This window comes from Salvia hispanica, chromosome 5 (assembly GCF_029641045.1).
Source record: "Salvia hispanica isolate PSC_SH4W2 chromosome 5, Shi_PSC_v1, whole genome shotgun sequence".
Lineage (NCBI taxonomy): Eukaryota > Viridiplantae > Streptophyta > Magnoliopsida > Lamiales > Lamiaceae > Salvia > Salvia hispanica.
The window spans coordinates 20,276,871-20,292,029 of NC_142696.1; the positions used below are offsets into that span (position 1 = coordinate 20,276,871).

The 15,159-nt window shown below is 35.4% G+C and overlaps 1 protein-coding gene and 1 long non-coding RNA gene across 2 annotated transcripts; one reads left to right on the top strand and one right to left on the bottom strand.

Moving 5' to 3' along the window:
• Window positions 1–316: 316 nt before the first annotated feature.
• Window positions 317–7,107, bottom strand: LOC125188841 (splicing factor U2af large subunit A-like). The gene is made up of 14 exons (XM_089058885.1): window positions 6,970–7,107; window positions 5,989–6,102; window positions 4,972–5,249; window positions 4,766–4,879; window positions 3,437–3,504; window positions 2,791–2,861; window positions 2,659–2,703; window positions 2,517–2,576; window positions 2,063–2,123; window positions 1,857–1,969; window positions 1,279–1,725; window positions 1,047–1,185; window positions 747–814; window positions 317–662 (listed from the first exon to the last, which is right to left on the bottom strand). Exons 2-14 carry the CDS (start codon window positions 6,100–6,102, stop codon window positions 525–527), a joined length of 1,716 nt encoding a protein of 571 aa, XP_088915011.1. The 5' UTR covers window positions 6,970–7,107; the 3' UTR covers window positions 317–524.
• Window positions 7,108–11,897: 4,790 nt separating this feature from the next.
• On the top strand, window positions 11,898–14,651 carry LOC125200248 (uncharacterized). The gene is made up of 2 exons (XR_016130551.1): window positions 11,898–12,191; window positions 13,496–14,651. It is a non-coding gene; the product is annotated as an uncharacterized LOC125200248 (long non-coding RNA).
• The last annotated feature ends 508 nt before the right edge of the window (window positions 14,652–15,159 follow it).

The following is a 15,159-nucleotide window of genomic DNA, read 5'->3' on the forward strand; positions in this document are numbered from 1 at the left end:
GAGAGTGACTTAAAAAGATGAAAGATTAGAGAAACGAAGAAGAAAGAATTAAGAGATTAATTAGGAGATTAAGTAGTGACTTAAAAATCAGAATTAAGACCAAAATGACGGAAGACCAAAATCGGCATTGACCATTAGTTTTTAACGAAACTATTGACGGAAGACCAAAATGATCAAATTTTCATATGTGCAGGACCAAAATATCCAAAAGATAAAGTTTAAGACCAAAAAGGAAAAATGACCATATGTTTAAGACCAATTTTAGACTTTAATCAAATAAAAAACTAATTTTGACAGACGAAACCAAATATAACTATTTATCATGGACAATGAAGTTCTATTAATTGTTAAGCAACTTTGATGAATAGAGTCTCAGTGGATGTAAGAAACAAGGTAGCAAGAGTAGACTAGGAAACATCCTATAAAAATCATAACACCATATCACATAATAGACATAGTTAGAAGCGCAGAACATAACCACAAGAGGGAACTATCCGTATAAGATAACTTCCTACAAGAGGGAACTATCCGCTGTAATCTCCCTCTGAAAACTTATCTTCTGGGTAGAAAACTGCAACAACCTCATTTCCACCGAATTTCCTTCCATTCAGTCCTTGCCGAGCTTTTACAGCACTTTCAGTGTCCGCGTATTCCAAATAGACCTATACATCACCAGTTACAAAATATATGATTGCAGGCTAATATATATCTCTTCTAGTGGAATCAAAGGATGCTTAACAACAAACCTTCCCTACTCCTGGTGCATTTTCTACACCAGCAACTGGACGAGGGATTACTAAGTTCACCAACATACCTGCAAATTTTTTATGCAAAAGTCAGAACCATCGTTTTAATAACTAAATAATGTATATCAGCAGCATTTGGTGTTACAAAGTAGGGTGTACGTGTGTGTAGAATGTTCCGTGTAGCAGAGCAAGGAGTTGCAAAAAAAATGTATAAGGCGAGCACAGCCCACAAAAACATAATTAAAACTGAGAAAATAGAGCAAAGGTAAATTTAGAAGCAGAGGAGCTAAGATTACTAACCAAACTTCCCACATTCAGTTCTCATGTCTTCAAGTATATCTTCATAATCATCGTCATTCATGAGCTCATCAGGGGTAACCACATTTGTTAAGCAAACAACCTTTGTAACCGGTTCAATATTAGGTGCTAACATGAGCCTCTGCAAAAGAAATGACATCATTTCAAGTTTCAACAACTGCACCTATCAAACACATTTGAAATCAACGGCCTTGAGGATCATGAGTATCATTACCTGTAATGCAATTTGTTGTTGCGCATGTAATAGCACGCTCTCCTGCTCAGGTTTAGGCTGTGTTGTACCTTGATTAGCACGCCTAACAGTGAGCGTTTTATCACCCATCTTTATCCCATTAAGAGCTGCACAAGCAATATCTGTAACAGATAAGTCCTGGTAAACACAAAATGCATAGCCTTTGGAGTTCCCTGTTTCTCTATCTTTAACCAGATCAAAACCCCGAAGTGGTCCAAAGGATTCGAGCAGCTCCCTGATTTGCGACTCTGTGAAATAATACGGCAACCCACCAACAAATATGCGGTCAGGGCCTTCAAGCCCCCCAGCAGATCCTGGTGTTAACCCAACAGCTGCAAGATTCAGATTGGGATTAGGTTGACTGGGGCCCAGAGTGGCAGCAAGCGAGGGGTTATAGTCACTCGGTCTTCTAACTTTAACTGGGGCACCCTGAATAATAAAGCAGAAATTACTTTCAAAAGCATACTACCAAATGATGCAATTGTCATTTCAGCACAAACAATAACTAACTCAGAATCAAGTAAACTTCAATTTCCACAAGCAGTAAGATCAGTTGCTACCTCAAAAATAATGCCATCTAAAGCCATTGCATTGCTAGCCTCTTCAACTGATCTCATCTCCACAAAAGCAAATTTCTTTTCATGGTTAATGTAAACATTTACCACAGCATCTCCTGAATAATGAAAAGGAACGGTATGAATGATTAATAAACTCTCTCATAGATACATGGATGACCAAAGGATTTATAACAGTGTAGAGATGTTACCTGGACCAGCAGTATTTCCTCCAATTGCTGACATAACATGACTAAAGAACGTTGCCACAGACTGCACAAGGAGAACATGAAAATGAAATTCTTAGCTGATCATACAGAACATTGAAATAAAATACATACAAGCAAGAAAAGAAATAGACAACTCAGGGATTAACAGCAAAGGCCGTGAGAACGACAGGACTTTGTTTAAAAGATTGAAAATATGGCCCTCTAATTTCAAAGAAAACTGTGGATATGATGTATCAACATAACCACTCCATGCACTTGCAAATAACAGCAAGGGAAGAATCATAACATTCATAAACTGGTTGCAAAAGGGTCAGACTAAAATAGAAAATAGACTAAAATAGAAAATATTAGGCATTAAGCCATCTAACTAGTGTCATATCTAGGAACGGATACAATACGAAAACTATGGAGAAATTGAGATAGAACTTAGTATCACCTGTTCATTAGCAGTTGGCGGAAGACCACCAACATAGACCCTGCGAGCATGCCTGGTAGCCTGACAAAACAAAATTTCTTTAAGGACTTCTCATATTTACGTATTAAGAATTAACACAATACATAAAGCAATATAAAGAGACCTGCTGAGTCATTGCCTGCACTGGCATAACAGGGAGGGCTCCAAACTGCAATCAGATTTAAGATACGTCTTTAGAAGCTATATTAAAGAGCTAGTGAGCTACAACGAATGCTAGAGGCAAAAGTAAGAGAACCTGTCCTCCTGGCAAAGGTAACATACTGGGGAACATTCCAGGAATTGTGGGGGTGGCTCCAGGAAGCTGACCTGTGAATGCTACATCAAGTTACATCAAACATAAAAAGGCAGTCTATTCTAAAGTTACAGGTGCCAGAGTTTATATTAGTTAATATATACTTTTCCATGATTATGATCTGATACAGGCTATCGATTTACAAAAGAACTCTAACATCTATTATAATTCTGTAAAAGCTACCAGACATGCAATCCTGGTTAGAGATGGACAAGACCTGTAATCATTCTTCCTTGTACATAAAAGCTACAGAAGTCGGCTCACGCCCATTGTCAGCACAGTGGGGCTAGTGGCCCAACATTGCCTTCTTAGAACATTACATAGCACATACAAAACAAACAAACAAACACAAACACAACAAGAAACCAAAACTCTCTCAGTTCCATCACCAAGCAAATAATTAAATAACAACAAAGTGAACTGTCGATTTTAGGGACTACTACTCCAAATTGTGATGTGCAATTGAAGGACTGAGTACGCTTACCAAAATGAAACCATTTTTTTGGTATGACCATTCCACACTAAATCACAAAAAAGAGAGTACAATAGTTATCATCAATAAAATTGTAGAATAAGTGTTTGGCTGTACCTGCTATAGCAGCAGCAGTATTTGGAAGCAAGGTAGCAGGAGCCATGTCAAAACCACTCATCCTTTTGCTGTAGAGTACAATATTAATGCCAGAGACAAGCAAAACATGTGGGAGCAATAGTTCGATTTAGACCAATAACATAACTTTCATGAGTAATTGAACCCAAATTAATTAATTCAGGTATTATAGAAGGGCAGCAGAGCAGATATGACCTTGAAGTAGAAATCATATTAGTAAAAAACAATTCAGGTGGAGCTGCCTTATCTAGAAAGAGTTAAGAAATACAAACATAATCACTTTAAAATCTCCCAAAATACTGCTCGGAAGAATAACATTTTCAAACAATATATAAACCAGTAGCATGTCAGGTCAATTACATGCTCTAAATAATGAATATAGGCTACTGAGAGTTCGAAATGAATACTCCCTCCGTCCCGGATGATTCGTCTCTCTTTGACCGGGCACGGGTTTTAAGAAATGTAATGAAAAGTGAGTTGAAAAGGTTAGTGGAATGTGGATCCTACTTTTATATATTAGTTTTATAATAAAATGTGAGTAGGAGTGACTTAGTTGAATATGGGGTCCACTACCAAAACTGGTAAAAATGAAATGGGACAAATTATGTGGGACGGACCGAAATGGAAAAATGGTACAAATTATCTGGGACGGAGGGAGTATAATGCTATCATAACATATCCAAGCAACAACGGCGTTTAAGACAGCTATGTAACTAAAGCATCCAACCTTGTCTCTTAATACTACGATTGTTTTCATTTTTCTCCAAAGACAAAGTAGGTGAGGCCAATGCTATATGTTAAATGCATGAAATCTTTTACGTTTACTTGACAAATTTTACTATAAGCATCAAACACAATGTGTATTACTACCAATGACACGGTATTCTATGATTTTTTTCCTCAATCAGCAAAAGATAAACTGGTAAAATCAGAGTAATTTAATACTCCCTCCGTCCCGCCCTAAGTGACACATTTTCCTTTTTTGGGAGTCCCACCCTAAATGACACATTTCTTAAAATAGAAATGTCATTCTCTCTACTTTTTCTCACTCTTAATTTATCATCTCTCCGCTTAACTCACAAAACAACACTACATATAATCCTGTGCCAAAAAGGAAATGTTCCACTTTGGGTGGGACGGAGGGAGTAGTACTTTTCTTTTCTCAATGTAAAGTTCGAAATTAAGAAATACTAGCATTCTGCAAATTTGATGGATTTCCTTTTGCAAATTGAAGCACTGAGTACAGAGGCACTTTCAGATCTGAAAGTCCCAAAAGATAAAGAACAAGAGAAGAGCAGCATCACAAATTACCTTTTAGAACGTGAACGGGACCGCGATCTTGATCTGTGCTCAGATTTAGCCCTTGAACGAGACCTGGATCTGTGTCGGTGCCTTTCTTCCCTATCTTTATCATAATCTTTCCGTCTGAGTTTAGAATATTTTACTTTAAGTCCTTACCAGTAACTAATAAATGACCACTGTTGGTAGAAAGATATAGAAAGTTGCACTTTTCTCACCTGTCATAGTCTCTGCTTCGGTAGTAGTCATCCTCATCACCCCTATCTCTGGTCCTCTCCCTTCTCTCACTTCGATCTCTGTGGCGATCTCGGTGATGTCGATCACGATCCTTATCCCGTTCCCTTTCCCCGTCTCTGTCTCTACCCCTCTCCCTTTCCCGATCCCTATTCCTCTCTTTGTCCCTGTCTCTATCTTTGTCTCTACTACCTCTTTCCCTCTCCCTGTCTCTGCTTTTAGACTCCCTTTCCCTATCTCTTGCATGTTCACGAGATTCATGCTGCAAAAAGTGAAGTTTAATATATGTAACATTAGGCAACATATAAAAAACAGACAAACTGAGAAATTCACTCTCCAACTGATCTTTCCAATGAATAAAAAGAAACAGCACAACAAGATGTAACAAAATTTTTTTGTAACTTTCCATATGTGACATGGAAATAGATGGATGCGTGGACCTCCAATTGGCTTCCAAAATAAAATATTTTTCTCATATTAAACTTTTCTTTTCCCTCCACTGCTATAAACTCATCTAGTCTTTTGGCAAACTATAGTACTCTGAAAAAGATTATCAACTGTCATTCTAGTTTTCAAAGCATCATAGAGAAACAAGCATTCTCGAGACAAGTATGATTTTTATATGGAATATCAAAACCTAGCGGTCAAAAATGCTGAATATAGTTGGCATTGAAATAATTTATTTGTCATAAATACAAGCAGACCTACTAGCCAGTATTCTGGGGTGAATTGAGAAACTTCTCCGATCAGTCACCAACATTAAATATATAAAAGCTCCGAAATCCACAATATGAGAAAAGTTCAATAAACAAACCCAGAAAAATATATCTTCATATTAGTAAGATAAACCATCAAGCAAAAAGGAAACAATATCACATTAATTTATTTAAAATAAAAAACAGCTACTTCAGAATTTTTAATGGGGCACTTGCAGCATGCAATTAAAATTAAAACAGAAAGTAGATGTTCCAACAAAATGAGTTAATGGTACATCAAAATACCTTGGATCCAGAACTTGAAGAACCCTTGTGAGCTTTCTCCTGCATGGCTGCTAGTTCAGGTGATTCTATACGAGATGGAGAAATGGAATTTCCATCAGCCTCGTGAGTTGCCATCTGAAAAAAGTGTTTGAGCCTCGGTTAAGATGGAGAGAAATTAACAGAGTGAATTTTGAATCCTCATTTCTTAGCAATGTGACTAACGTAAAGTCAAAACTATGTCTTTAATTTGAGGAAGCAACTGAGTACTTGATTCTAAAGCTCTAGCCTTTATATCACACAATATATCAGTACAATGAACCTCCACATGTAACAGATGCAGACTACAAATCAGCAATCATAATATTCATACCTACAATTTTTGTATATACCTGAACTCTACTTGTATCAGGCATTTGCTGATTCATAAAACATATCAGAATGCTACATGATCTATTAAGAAATTTAGGCTGCAGAGACCCCCAAAAGTGTTAGCTAAACAGGGGATTATCGGACGCAGTTCATCTGATTCTCATGACCACACAATATATAGCCTGTGGTTAATTAGAGATGGCATGGACAAAAGATGTGCCTTGTAGGTGTTTAGGCAAGAATTTGGGGGCGACAAGCTACAGTATCCCAATTATAAATCTTCCTGATTCCATAAAGTAATTTACTTAGAAACAAAAAACTCGATGATAGCAACTGCAACTGCAACTGCACCGGCGGTAATCTATACTAAACATAAAAAGCAGAGTTTTGGGGAAAGTTGGGGAAAGTTGCCACTTTTCCTCTAAGAGGGACTGTTAATTTCCAATAGATTTCTACACTTCACAATTAATAAAAACAAACAATATATCAAACATCAATACCTCATAAATCTTATCATTCTAATTTTTAGATACATAAATTCGAAATCAGGATAAATGAGAAAACTTGCAGACCACACTTAGAGACGACTGAATTGGGAAGAAGAAGGTGCAATATCAATTAAGAAAAATTGACCTTATGGACAGAAAATTAGGGCTATGTGGCTGAGTTGAAGCAGAGTAGAAGAGATAGCACGGCGCGGGGGAGTCGACGAACTGGCTGAGGCGGCGGCTGTTGTAGATTGGTGTGTTTCGCTGGGAATTAAAAAGGTTGGGGCATTTATGTTTGGGCCTATAATTACTGAATTTATAGGTGTGAATATAGGGTAGCTAGATTTTGTGTTGCCACAATTTTGTTCGTGTGGGCCTAAAGCCCAATCGTTTAATTAATCATTAGCCCGTAGATTCTTGGTTCACTAGATGGAGTAGTATTATTATTATCATTTTATTTAAAATGCAATATATTAGTAAAATACATGATTTTCGCTAAGCAAATAGGATTAGTTAGATTATAAAGATATTTATTTGACTAATTTATAATATACCAAAATATAGAAGACAAACAAAATTAGGGGTTAATTTTATGGATATTTTTGCTATTTTTTTACATTTTTGTATTGTATCTAAACTATTTATTTCTATTTCACCTTATTTCATTGAGAGAATTCGGAATAAGGGGTTATATTCGCCGACCTTTTGAAATTGAGGATTAAATTCGTAGACCTTTTGAAATATAGGATCGAGACATGCATATTTTTCGAAAAAAGGGATTTTGCTTTTATTTTCTTTTTTCACTTCTTTTTTCTTATTATTTCACTCATAATATTTATTAATTGACCAAACCACCCCTCAAATTTGATCCAAAAAAAAAAACAGTCGCGCGATGGGATTAAATTTCTGCCTCCTCCACCCTCCTCCTCGGCCCTCCCCTTCACCGCCTCTCCTCCTTACTCAATTCCCAGTTATTCTGTTTTAATCTCAAAAAGTTTGAGTCTTGCAAAAATGGATTTGACAATTCACAGTTACTGTATCTTTTTTGAGGTATTGATTCAGATATAACTTTTGCTTTTTTACTTCCTCAATTTTGTAGCGTTCGTAGCGTTTTCTTCTTCAAATTGCTTATAGATTTTTTAAGTGTAGTTTTCAGAATGTTTTCTTCTTCAAATTGCTTGTATAGATTTTTTAGGCTTCGTTTTCAGAATCTAGCTATGGCTGCAATTTATTAGTTTGCTGACATTTTAAAAAATTAGACTTTTTTCAAATCAATTAGCAAATTCTGGTTTTACTACCTTCTTGGAAGTGTCGATCAAGCAAATTCTTGTCGCGATGTGCAGCGAAAAATACGGCTACTAAAGACAATTGAAGAAAGCAAAACTTCTTGGGTTCAAGAGCTATACAGAGAAAAAATACAACAATATACAAATTTGGTGTAAGACTGCAAGAGAAGTGTGAATTGAAGAGGAGTATACTTTTCGTATAGCAAAGGATTGATACAGGAGATGATTTTTTCAACAATACGGAGTAGGGTGGAGGCGAAGGGGAAGGGGGAGGAGGAGATTGGAATTTGGAAGCGGCAGAACTGGCTTGCAGAATTTCACGATTTTTTGTCGGGATTGGGGATCAAATTTGAGGGTGGTTTGGTCAATTAATAAATATTATGAGTGAAATAATAAGAAAAAGAAGTGGAAAAAGAAAAAAAACTCAAAATCCCTTATTTCGAAAAATATGCATGTCTCGATCCTATATTCCGAAAGGTCGACGAATTTAATCCTCAATTTCGAAAGGTCAGCGAATATAACCCCTTATTCCGAATTCTCTCTATTTCGTTTATGATTATACTCAGCATCACTATTTCAGTATTTTGTAATAGCCTCTTTACTCTCCTCTCTATTTTTGTTAAGTAACAAAGATCGATAGTCTTAAATTGTTTCTTAGCTACTTCCTCTTGAGAAAATGTTCAATCATCTATACACACCAAGTGGCATGATGATATACTTTTTTTTTTTAGATTATCTCAACTAAAGTGAAATGTTTCAATTTTTGATAACTTTCTATTTTCAATTAATACAATCAATTATTTTTTCTCTCTCCAATTAAATACTTAATTCTTTTTTTCTCTTCGTTTAATACTTACATGCATTATTTATGCCTAGATAGACGGATATACATAAATGATAAACTTTTTGGAATGTAATGAGTGTACTTGATAACTTCTCACAGCAATCTGATCTAAGTTGACATGTTTGATAAGACATCCAATTTTTAGTAACTAGTGATCCATTTAACCTTCTCTCCAACTAGTTTTTAGAATGATCTTTTTATTCAATTTTTATCATTATTTTAATTTGGACATCAGACATAGATAAGATGTTTGGTTGTAAGTGGCAGATTGTGGGTGGGGGTGTCATTAGCGGGAGATCATTCAATTTTTGGTTCGATTTGGTGATCATTCAACTTTTGGTTCGATTTGTTTAAACCGTTCTTAATTAAAAATTTGAAATTTTATAAAAATTAAAATCAAACCGAAACATTCAAAAACTAAATTCAGAACTACAAAGATCTGATCTGAACCGAAAAATCTAATTTGAACAAATATATCTATAAAATCTTAACTAAAAAATTAAACCCTAAAAATCTAAATTGCACAAATATATTTAATTTTCTATAATGTACATAAAAGTATTAGTGCTCCCTCCATCCACCATTAAATATCCTTTTTTTTCTTCCGTCCACTAATAAATATCTTATTTCACTTTTGCTTTTTTTTGATAAGTGGTCTCTTCATTCCACTAACTCATTTCACTCACATTTTATTGTACCATCAATATGTAAAAGTAGGATCCACCTTCCACTAATTTTTTTTCCATTTCATTTTATAAAGTCAAACAATTTTTTAAAACCCGTATCAGTCAAAATTAGAACATTTATTAGCGAACGAAGGAGAGTTTATTTTATCTACTAATTAACATATCTAAACAAGTATAATCTTCGTAATAGCTAAATATCATAAAAATCAAATATTTTTTTTTATAACTAAGCCCCTCACCAACACATGAAGAGTTTGTTTTAGGTATGTATATTAAAATTATATTCAAGTTTTCGGTTTCTATACATATGAACAAATATAAATGAAAAATCAAAATTTGCCAAAAAATTTAATTCAAATCAAACTGAAATCCAAAGAAACTTGAATCAAATTTTAAATTTCGCTTTGGTTGGGATCGGATATTCGAGTATTTTGCTCAACCTTAGTGGTTGGCCCCTTCCGCCCGTTCGGAGAGCTTATGGTCCCGTATTACAAGCTGGAAAAATACTATGTTCGTCTAGTGAATTGTACAAATATATTGTTGGTCAATACATATTATAAAAAGAAGTATTTGACAAACTCATAGTTTAGGATTGTTTTATTGGTGATTAAATAGTGCTTTTGATGATTTAAGGTGTTTAATATAGGTTTTTCACCATATATACACTAATTAGGTGAGTTAATGGGTTTGTCGTAGTTTTGTGATGAAAACAGGTTGAAACGAGCCGAAGCTGATTCTTGAGGTGGATTCCAGAGAAGAAACCCGACCCGGTGTTTTCCATTGACAAACACGGATTTTGCATGTTTTTAAGGGCTAGATTTGACTCGTTTTAAACGTCAATCATGCAAATTATGTTCTTAAATTGCATATGTTATACATTTGGTATTTTTGATGTGTTTGTTGATAAATGATAGAAAAAGATAGAAAAAGGTGAAAAAAGGCCAAAGTGCAGCAGCCTCTGTTCGTGCCCATTCTCCCTAGATTTTGAAGTTCAATCAGTGCTTACTACATGCCATTCTCTTCGTCTTCGAAAGAGCTTCGCGTGGATATTTCTCACGTCTCAATCGGAGTTCTGTGGAGAAAGTTATGACTATTCTACGAACGTTGCGTTGCGCAGTGCAGCCAAAGCTGGCGGAAATTGACGGGAGAAAATAAATTATTATATTGTGAAGCCAAATCTCTCTCCATATCTTGTAGGCCACGAAAATTATCAAAATAAACCTTTTATCCAACCTATAAATACCTCTAACCTAATTCATAATCTTTATCTCAGAGCCTGCAATCCTTCCCCCTCTCTATACATTCATCCATCCATACCATATTCCACACATAACCATCCATCTTCCATTGGAGCGGAGCTCTGCAGATCCAGGCAAGAGAAGGCTGAAGATTGAAGATTCAACCTTGGGTTTTATCAATTTCTTTCATGTCTTGTACTTTAATTAGTGTATTTACTTGTCTATGAGTAGAACATCTTTTTTGTGAAGATATTCAATTGATTTTCCGTGTTAGCTCTTGCAGTTATTTGATTTATCCTTGTGCCTTCTATATTCAATTGATTAGCTACCTTTTGAATACATGCTAGAGTTGAATAGAGTACTCGGGAGACGAAATAATTGACTTGGACAAGAGATAATTCACACTTTAATTCAATAGAATACGGGAGAGTTGAGGTTTCATGTGAGGTCATTGGTCTTACAATCTTTTAGGAGTTAGGTGTAATGCCCCGAAACCCACCTTAGACGGAAAAGTAAATTCCGTTGCTATAAATCGCTAGAATTAAGATTTTCAGCGAATAATTCGAATTAATTAACAAAATAAATTTTGACAATTTGATAAATTATGGAATAATAAAATATAGTCTTAAATAAGTGTAAGAAAAGATATGCGAGCAAAGAATTGAGTTTTAAAGAGTTTTAGTACGTTCTTGAGAAAAGTCCTCGATTAGAGGTTTTCGATGATGTAACGGTCTGAAAATTCGTAAATTTAAAATTAGTTAAATGCTATAGAAGTCTAGAATTAAATTAGAAGTATCCGTGAGTGAAGTTTAGTCTGTCGGGTTGTGTGTAAAATAAAAAGATCTGAAATGTGTGTTTATATGAAATTTTAGACTTCAATACTTAAGTTGTAGGTATAGGATTTGTTTTTGAAAAAGGATAAAAGAAAAATGAAATAAAGAATAGGAAAGATTAATTTTTATTATAAAATGAGTTGAGGGAAGTGAAAAGGATTTTTATTCCTATTCTCCCTTCTGGAACTTACGGGAGTCACCCCCCCCACCACATTTCTACACCTTTAGTGACACCCATGGAGAAAACCTCCATTTTTTCATACACACACACTCAGCGACGCTGTCATCTCCCTCCGGCACTGCCCCGGCAATTCTTCTTTCTTCTTTCTTCTTCTCTCTCTGGCTCAAGTCCGCTTCGCTGCTCAAACACACGCCGGTTTTTCTAACAGCTCTAGGCTAGACTTATCTCTCCTGTAACGTAACACGGGCAAGGAGGAGCAGGAATCTAGGATTTCGATGTCAAGACTCTTTGTGCTCGAGGTAGTATACTCTTCATTGGATTTTAATTCCTGAATTAAGTCTACGTAATTGCATATATAATAGTGTATTCTACATTAGGTCTTTAATTCCTGAATTAAGTTTACTTGATTGCATATAGAATATTGTGTACTAATCGGTGATGCATTATGTGATTTGTATATGTTGCTTATGACTGGAAATATGTGATATTTGGATATGTGATAGTATTGTGAGAATTGGAATTTAATCAGTATATTTGATATGATAGGGTATGCAAATAGTTGTTGAAGTGTTCTGTTAGAGATACTTTTTAATATAAGTGTTGAGATGAAATTGAGTATGCTTGACTCTGTGTACGCCCTGTGCTTGAGTGCTTTCTGTGGGTACAATTGGCTTTATCTGTGATCACTCGTCTTCTGGATCACCGAAGCAAGGATCGTGATTATCTGAATATCTGTCTGCACCTTAAGTGGTGGTCTCTGATCTGGCTCAGGCTCTGATATCTCTGTCTCTGATCTGCACCCTCATGGGTGGTCTGAATTATCTGTCTGCACCCTAAATGGGTTGTCGGAGCGGAGTCCTCTCGAGGACTAAATCCGCATCTGCATCTGATTCTCTCTGTTTCTGATCTAGCCCGCGTACCCCAGTCTGTCACGAAGCACTTAAGGGGCTATATTTGTTCGTATATGTGAAAATGTCAGTGATCTGTTATCCGTATATGCGCTGATATTTGAATAAGATTGTAACGTATTCTTTGAGTTTAATTGAATGACTGGTGTGATTATCTGGAATTAGCTAGCTTATTTTTTTTTATTTTGAACTCTGTCTTATATATTTTATGAATGGATATGTGATTACTAATTATGTGGTATATTTTGAGATCAATGGCGAATATATGAATGTGGAATTTAAATGGTTGTTGGTTTTGGTAAAGAATAAATATGTATAGATTTGGTAAGTGCACTTGTGTTAAAACTATGTGAGTGATGACCTGTATATTATCACTGTATAGTTCTGGATATATCAGTGAAGTATTATATGATTATGACTTCTGTAAGTCCCAGAAAATCAAGAAAGGAGGATATAAAGGCCAATCAAGAAAGGAAGATATAAATGTCAGATGTATTGTTGTTTACCTTAAAAAAAAAAAAGTAAGCATATGTATATCGATATAAGGATATTGATTCTAGATAGAAGAATTCATGGTAATAAATTTTATAAATATATAGATTGCCTAACGTTTACTTAACTCTGGAAATTAAGCTCTAATGTGGGTATACTACTGGGCTTGTTGAAGCTCACTCTTTTCTTTTTCCCCCCTGCAGATTAGGTGATCGAATTAGCTCTTTTTCTTCACAGTTGCTCAAGTCAGATCTCTAGTCAACGCTTTTCCATTGGTAATTCTTTTGAATATGTTAGACGTGGCATGTCTAGAAAGTGAAATGTTTCTTTTACTTCCAAAAATTTTGGTTAGACATTCATATTTGTAAATAGTTACGAGTTATCTAGATTGTTTAGTGTGTATATTTTATTTTTTTTTCTGTTGAGTCAGGATTTGTACCAAAATGTGACATCATTTATTCGATTATTAAAATTATCGGGTAAGGGGGTGTTACATTAGGTCTAAGAATTAGAAGGGGACTTCAATTATTACACATAATCTACGGATTTCTCACCTCGGGAGGGGGTTTAATCTAGTTAAGTGACCGACTTAATATCTCTAGAGACCGTAATTCAAGGAAGCCAATTGTGTTTTGAATCCTAAAATTCTACTTTCTTACGTCTGTTTTGTATCATATGTTTTTATGCTTTCTTTTATTTGTTTATTTATTTTCTGTCTAGTTTAATAAATCAACCCAAAACCTCTGTGTCTCTAGATAGTATATGATGCTTAGTATATGGTAGTCAGTTGCAATCTTATTCCCTGTGTTCGATATCTCGGTACTGACCTTTAGCTATACTAGATCTACCCTGTATGCTTGCAGATATTTTTAGTGCTAATAAATAGTGCATCATCCATTTCCTGGAAAACCCTGTCGGGTGTTTTGCAGCCAAGTTTCGGGCTCCAGAGAGAAGACCCGGTCGGGTGTTTCTCCACTTACAGATCACTCGGCCGGGTGTTTTGGATAATTGTCCACTTAATCCTGATTTTCACTCCGAGTATAAAAGGGTTCTCACTCATTTTCGAACCCTAACTTTCCCCCACTGCAAAATCAAGATAGAAATCGAGAGATTCAAGAGGATTGAAGGCAAGGAGGCTTCCATCTTCAAGAGATTGAATAAGAAGACTCTCCGCAACATCAATTCCACCTTAGGGAGTTCTAATTTCCATTTTCCATCCATATTTTCCTTTGTTTCTTTTGTATTTTCTTTTGTGTTGACTACTATCATGAGTAGCTAGACTTCTTAAGGGATTTGGTGAAGTTTGTATGGAATCCATGAGTTAAACCTTGATTTGTGCTTATCTATCTCATTTGTGTTGGTTTTGTTGGTTATTGGGTTTTTTCATTATCTAATTGCTTAGCTACCAATTTGATATATCTTGTTCTAATTATTTCCATTGAGAAATGCTTGATTAGATTGTTAAATAATCAACAATTTCGTGCGTTTTATGTGATCGAGATATGCATAGCTAGAGAGATGGCTTGGGTCCGTAGGTCTTAGGAGTCAATCTTGAAGTGTATGGAGGAGACTCCTTACATTAAAGATTGATCCACGTGTTAGATGCACCCGAGAGGGGGTCTAACCAAGTTTCCCGACTTTCCTAGCCACACATGAGACCCAATAGATGAGCATGATCCATAGGTGACACCCATGATCCATACCAACAGATCCATATCCCTGCCTTTCCTAATTTGTGTGAAAACCATCTTTTATGTGCTTTACTTAGTTAATTGCCTTAATTTGCTTACTTGTTCTTTATTCTTAGTTAAACATTGCATCGTAGTACTCAAACTGGCTCTTAGTCTTCATGGATCGATAATTTTAA

Coding starts and splice junctions, on each gene's coding strand:
- LOC125188841 (XM_089058885.1), bottom strand. CDS start 6,102: ATGGCAACTCACGAGGCTGATGGAAATTCCATTTCTCCATCTCGTATA. Junction 2,862..3,436: donor TACTGCTGCTGCTATAGCAG/GTACAGCCAAAC, acceptor TAGCATTCACAG/GTCAGCTTCCTGGAGCCACC. Junction 1,726..1,856: donor TAGATGGCATTATTTTTGAG/GTAGCAACTGAT, acceptor TTTATTATTCAG/GGTGCCCCAGTTAAAGTTAG.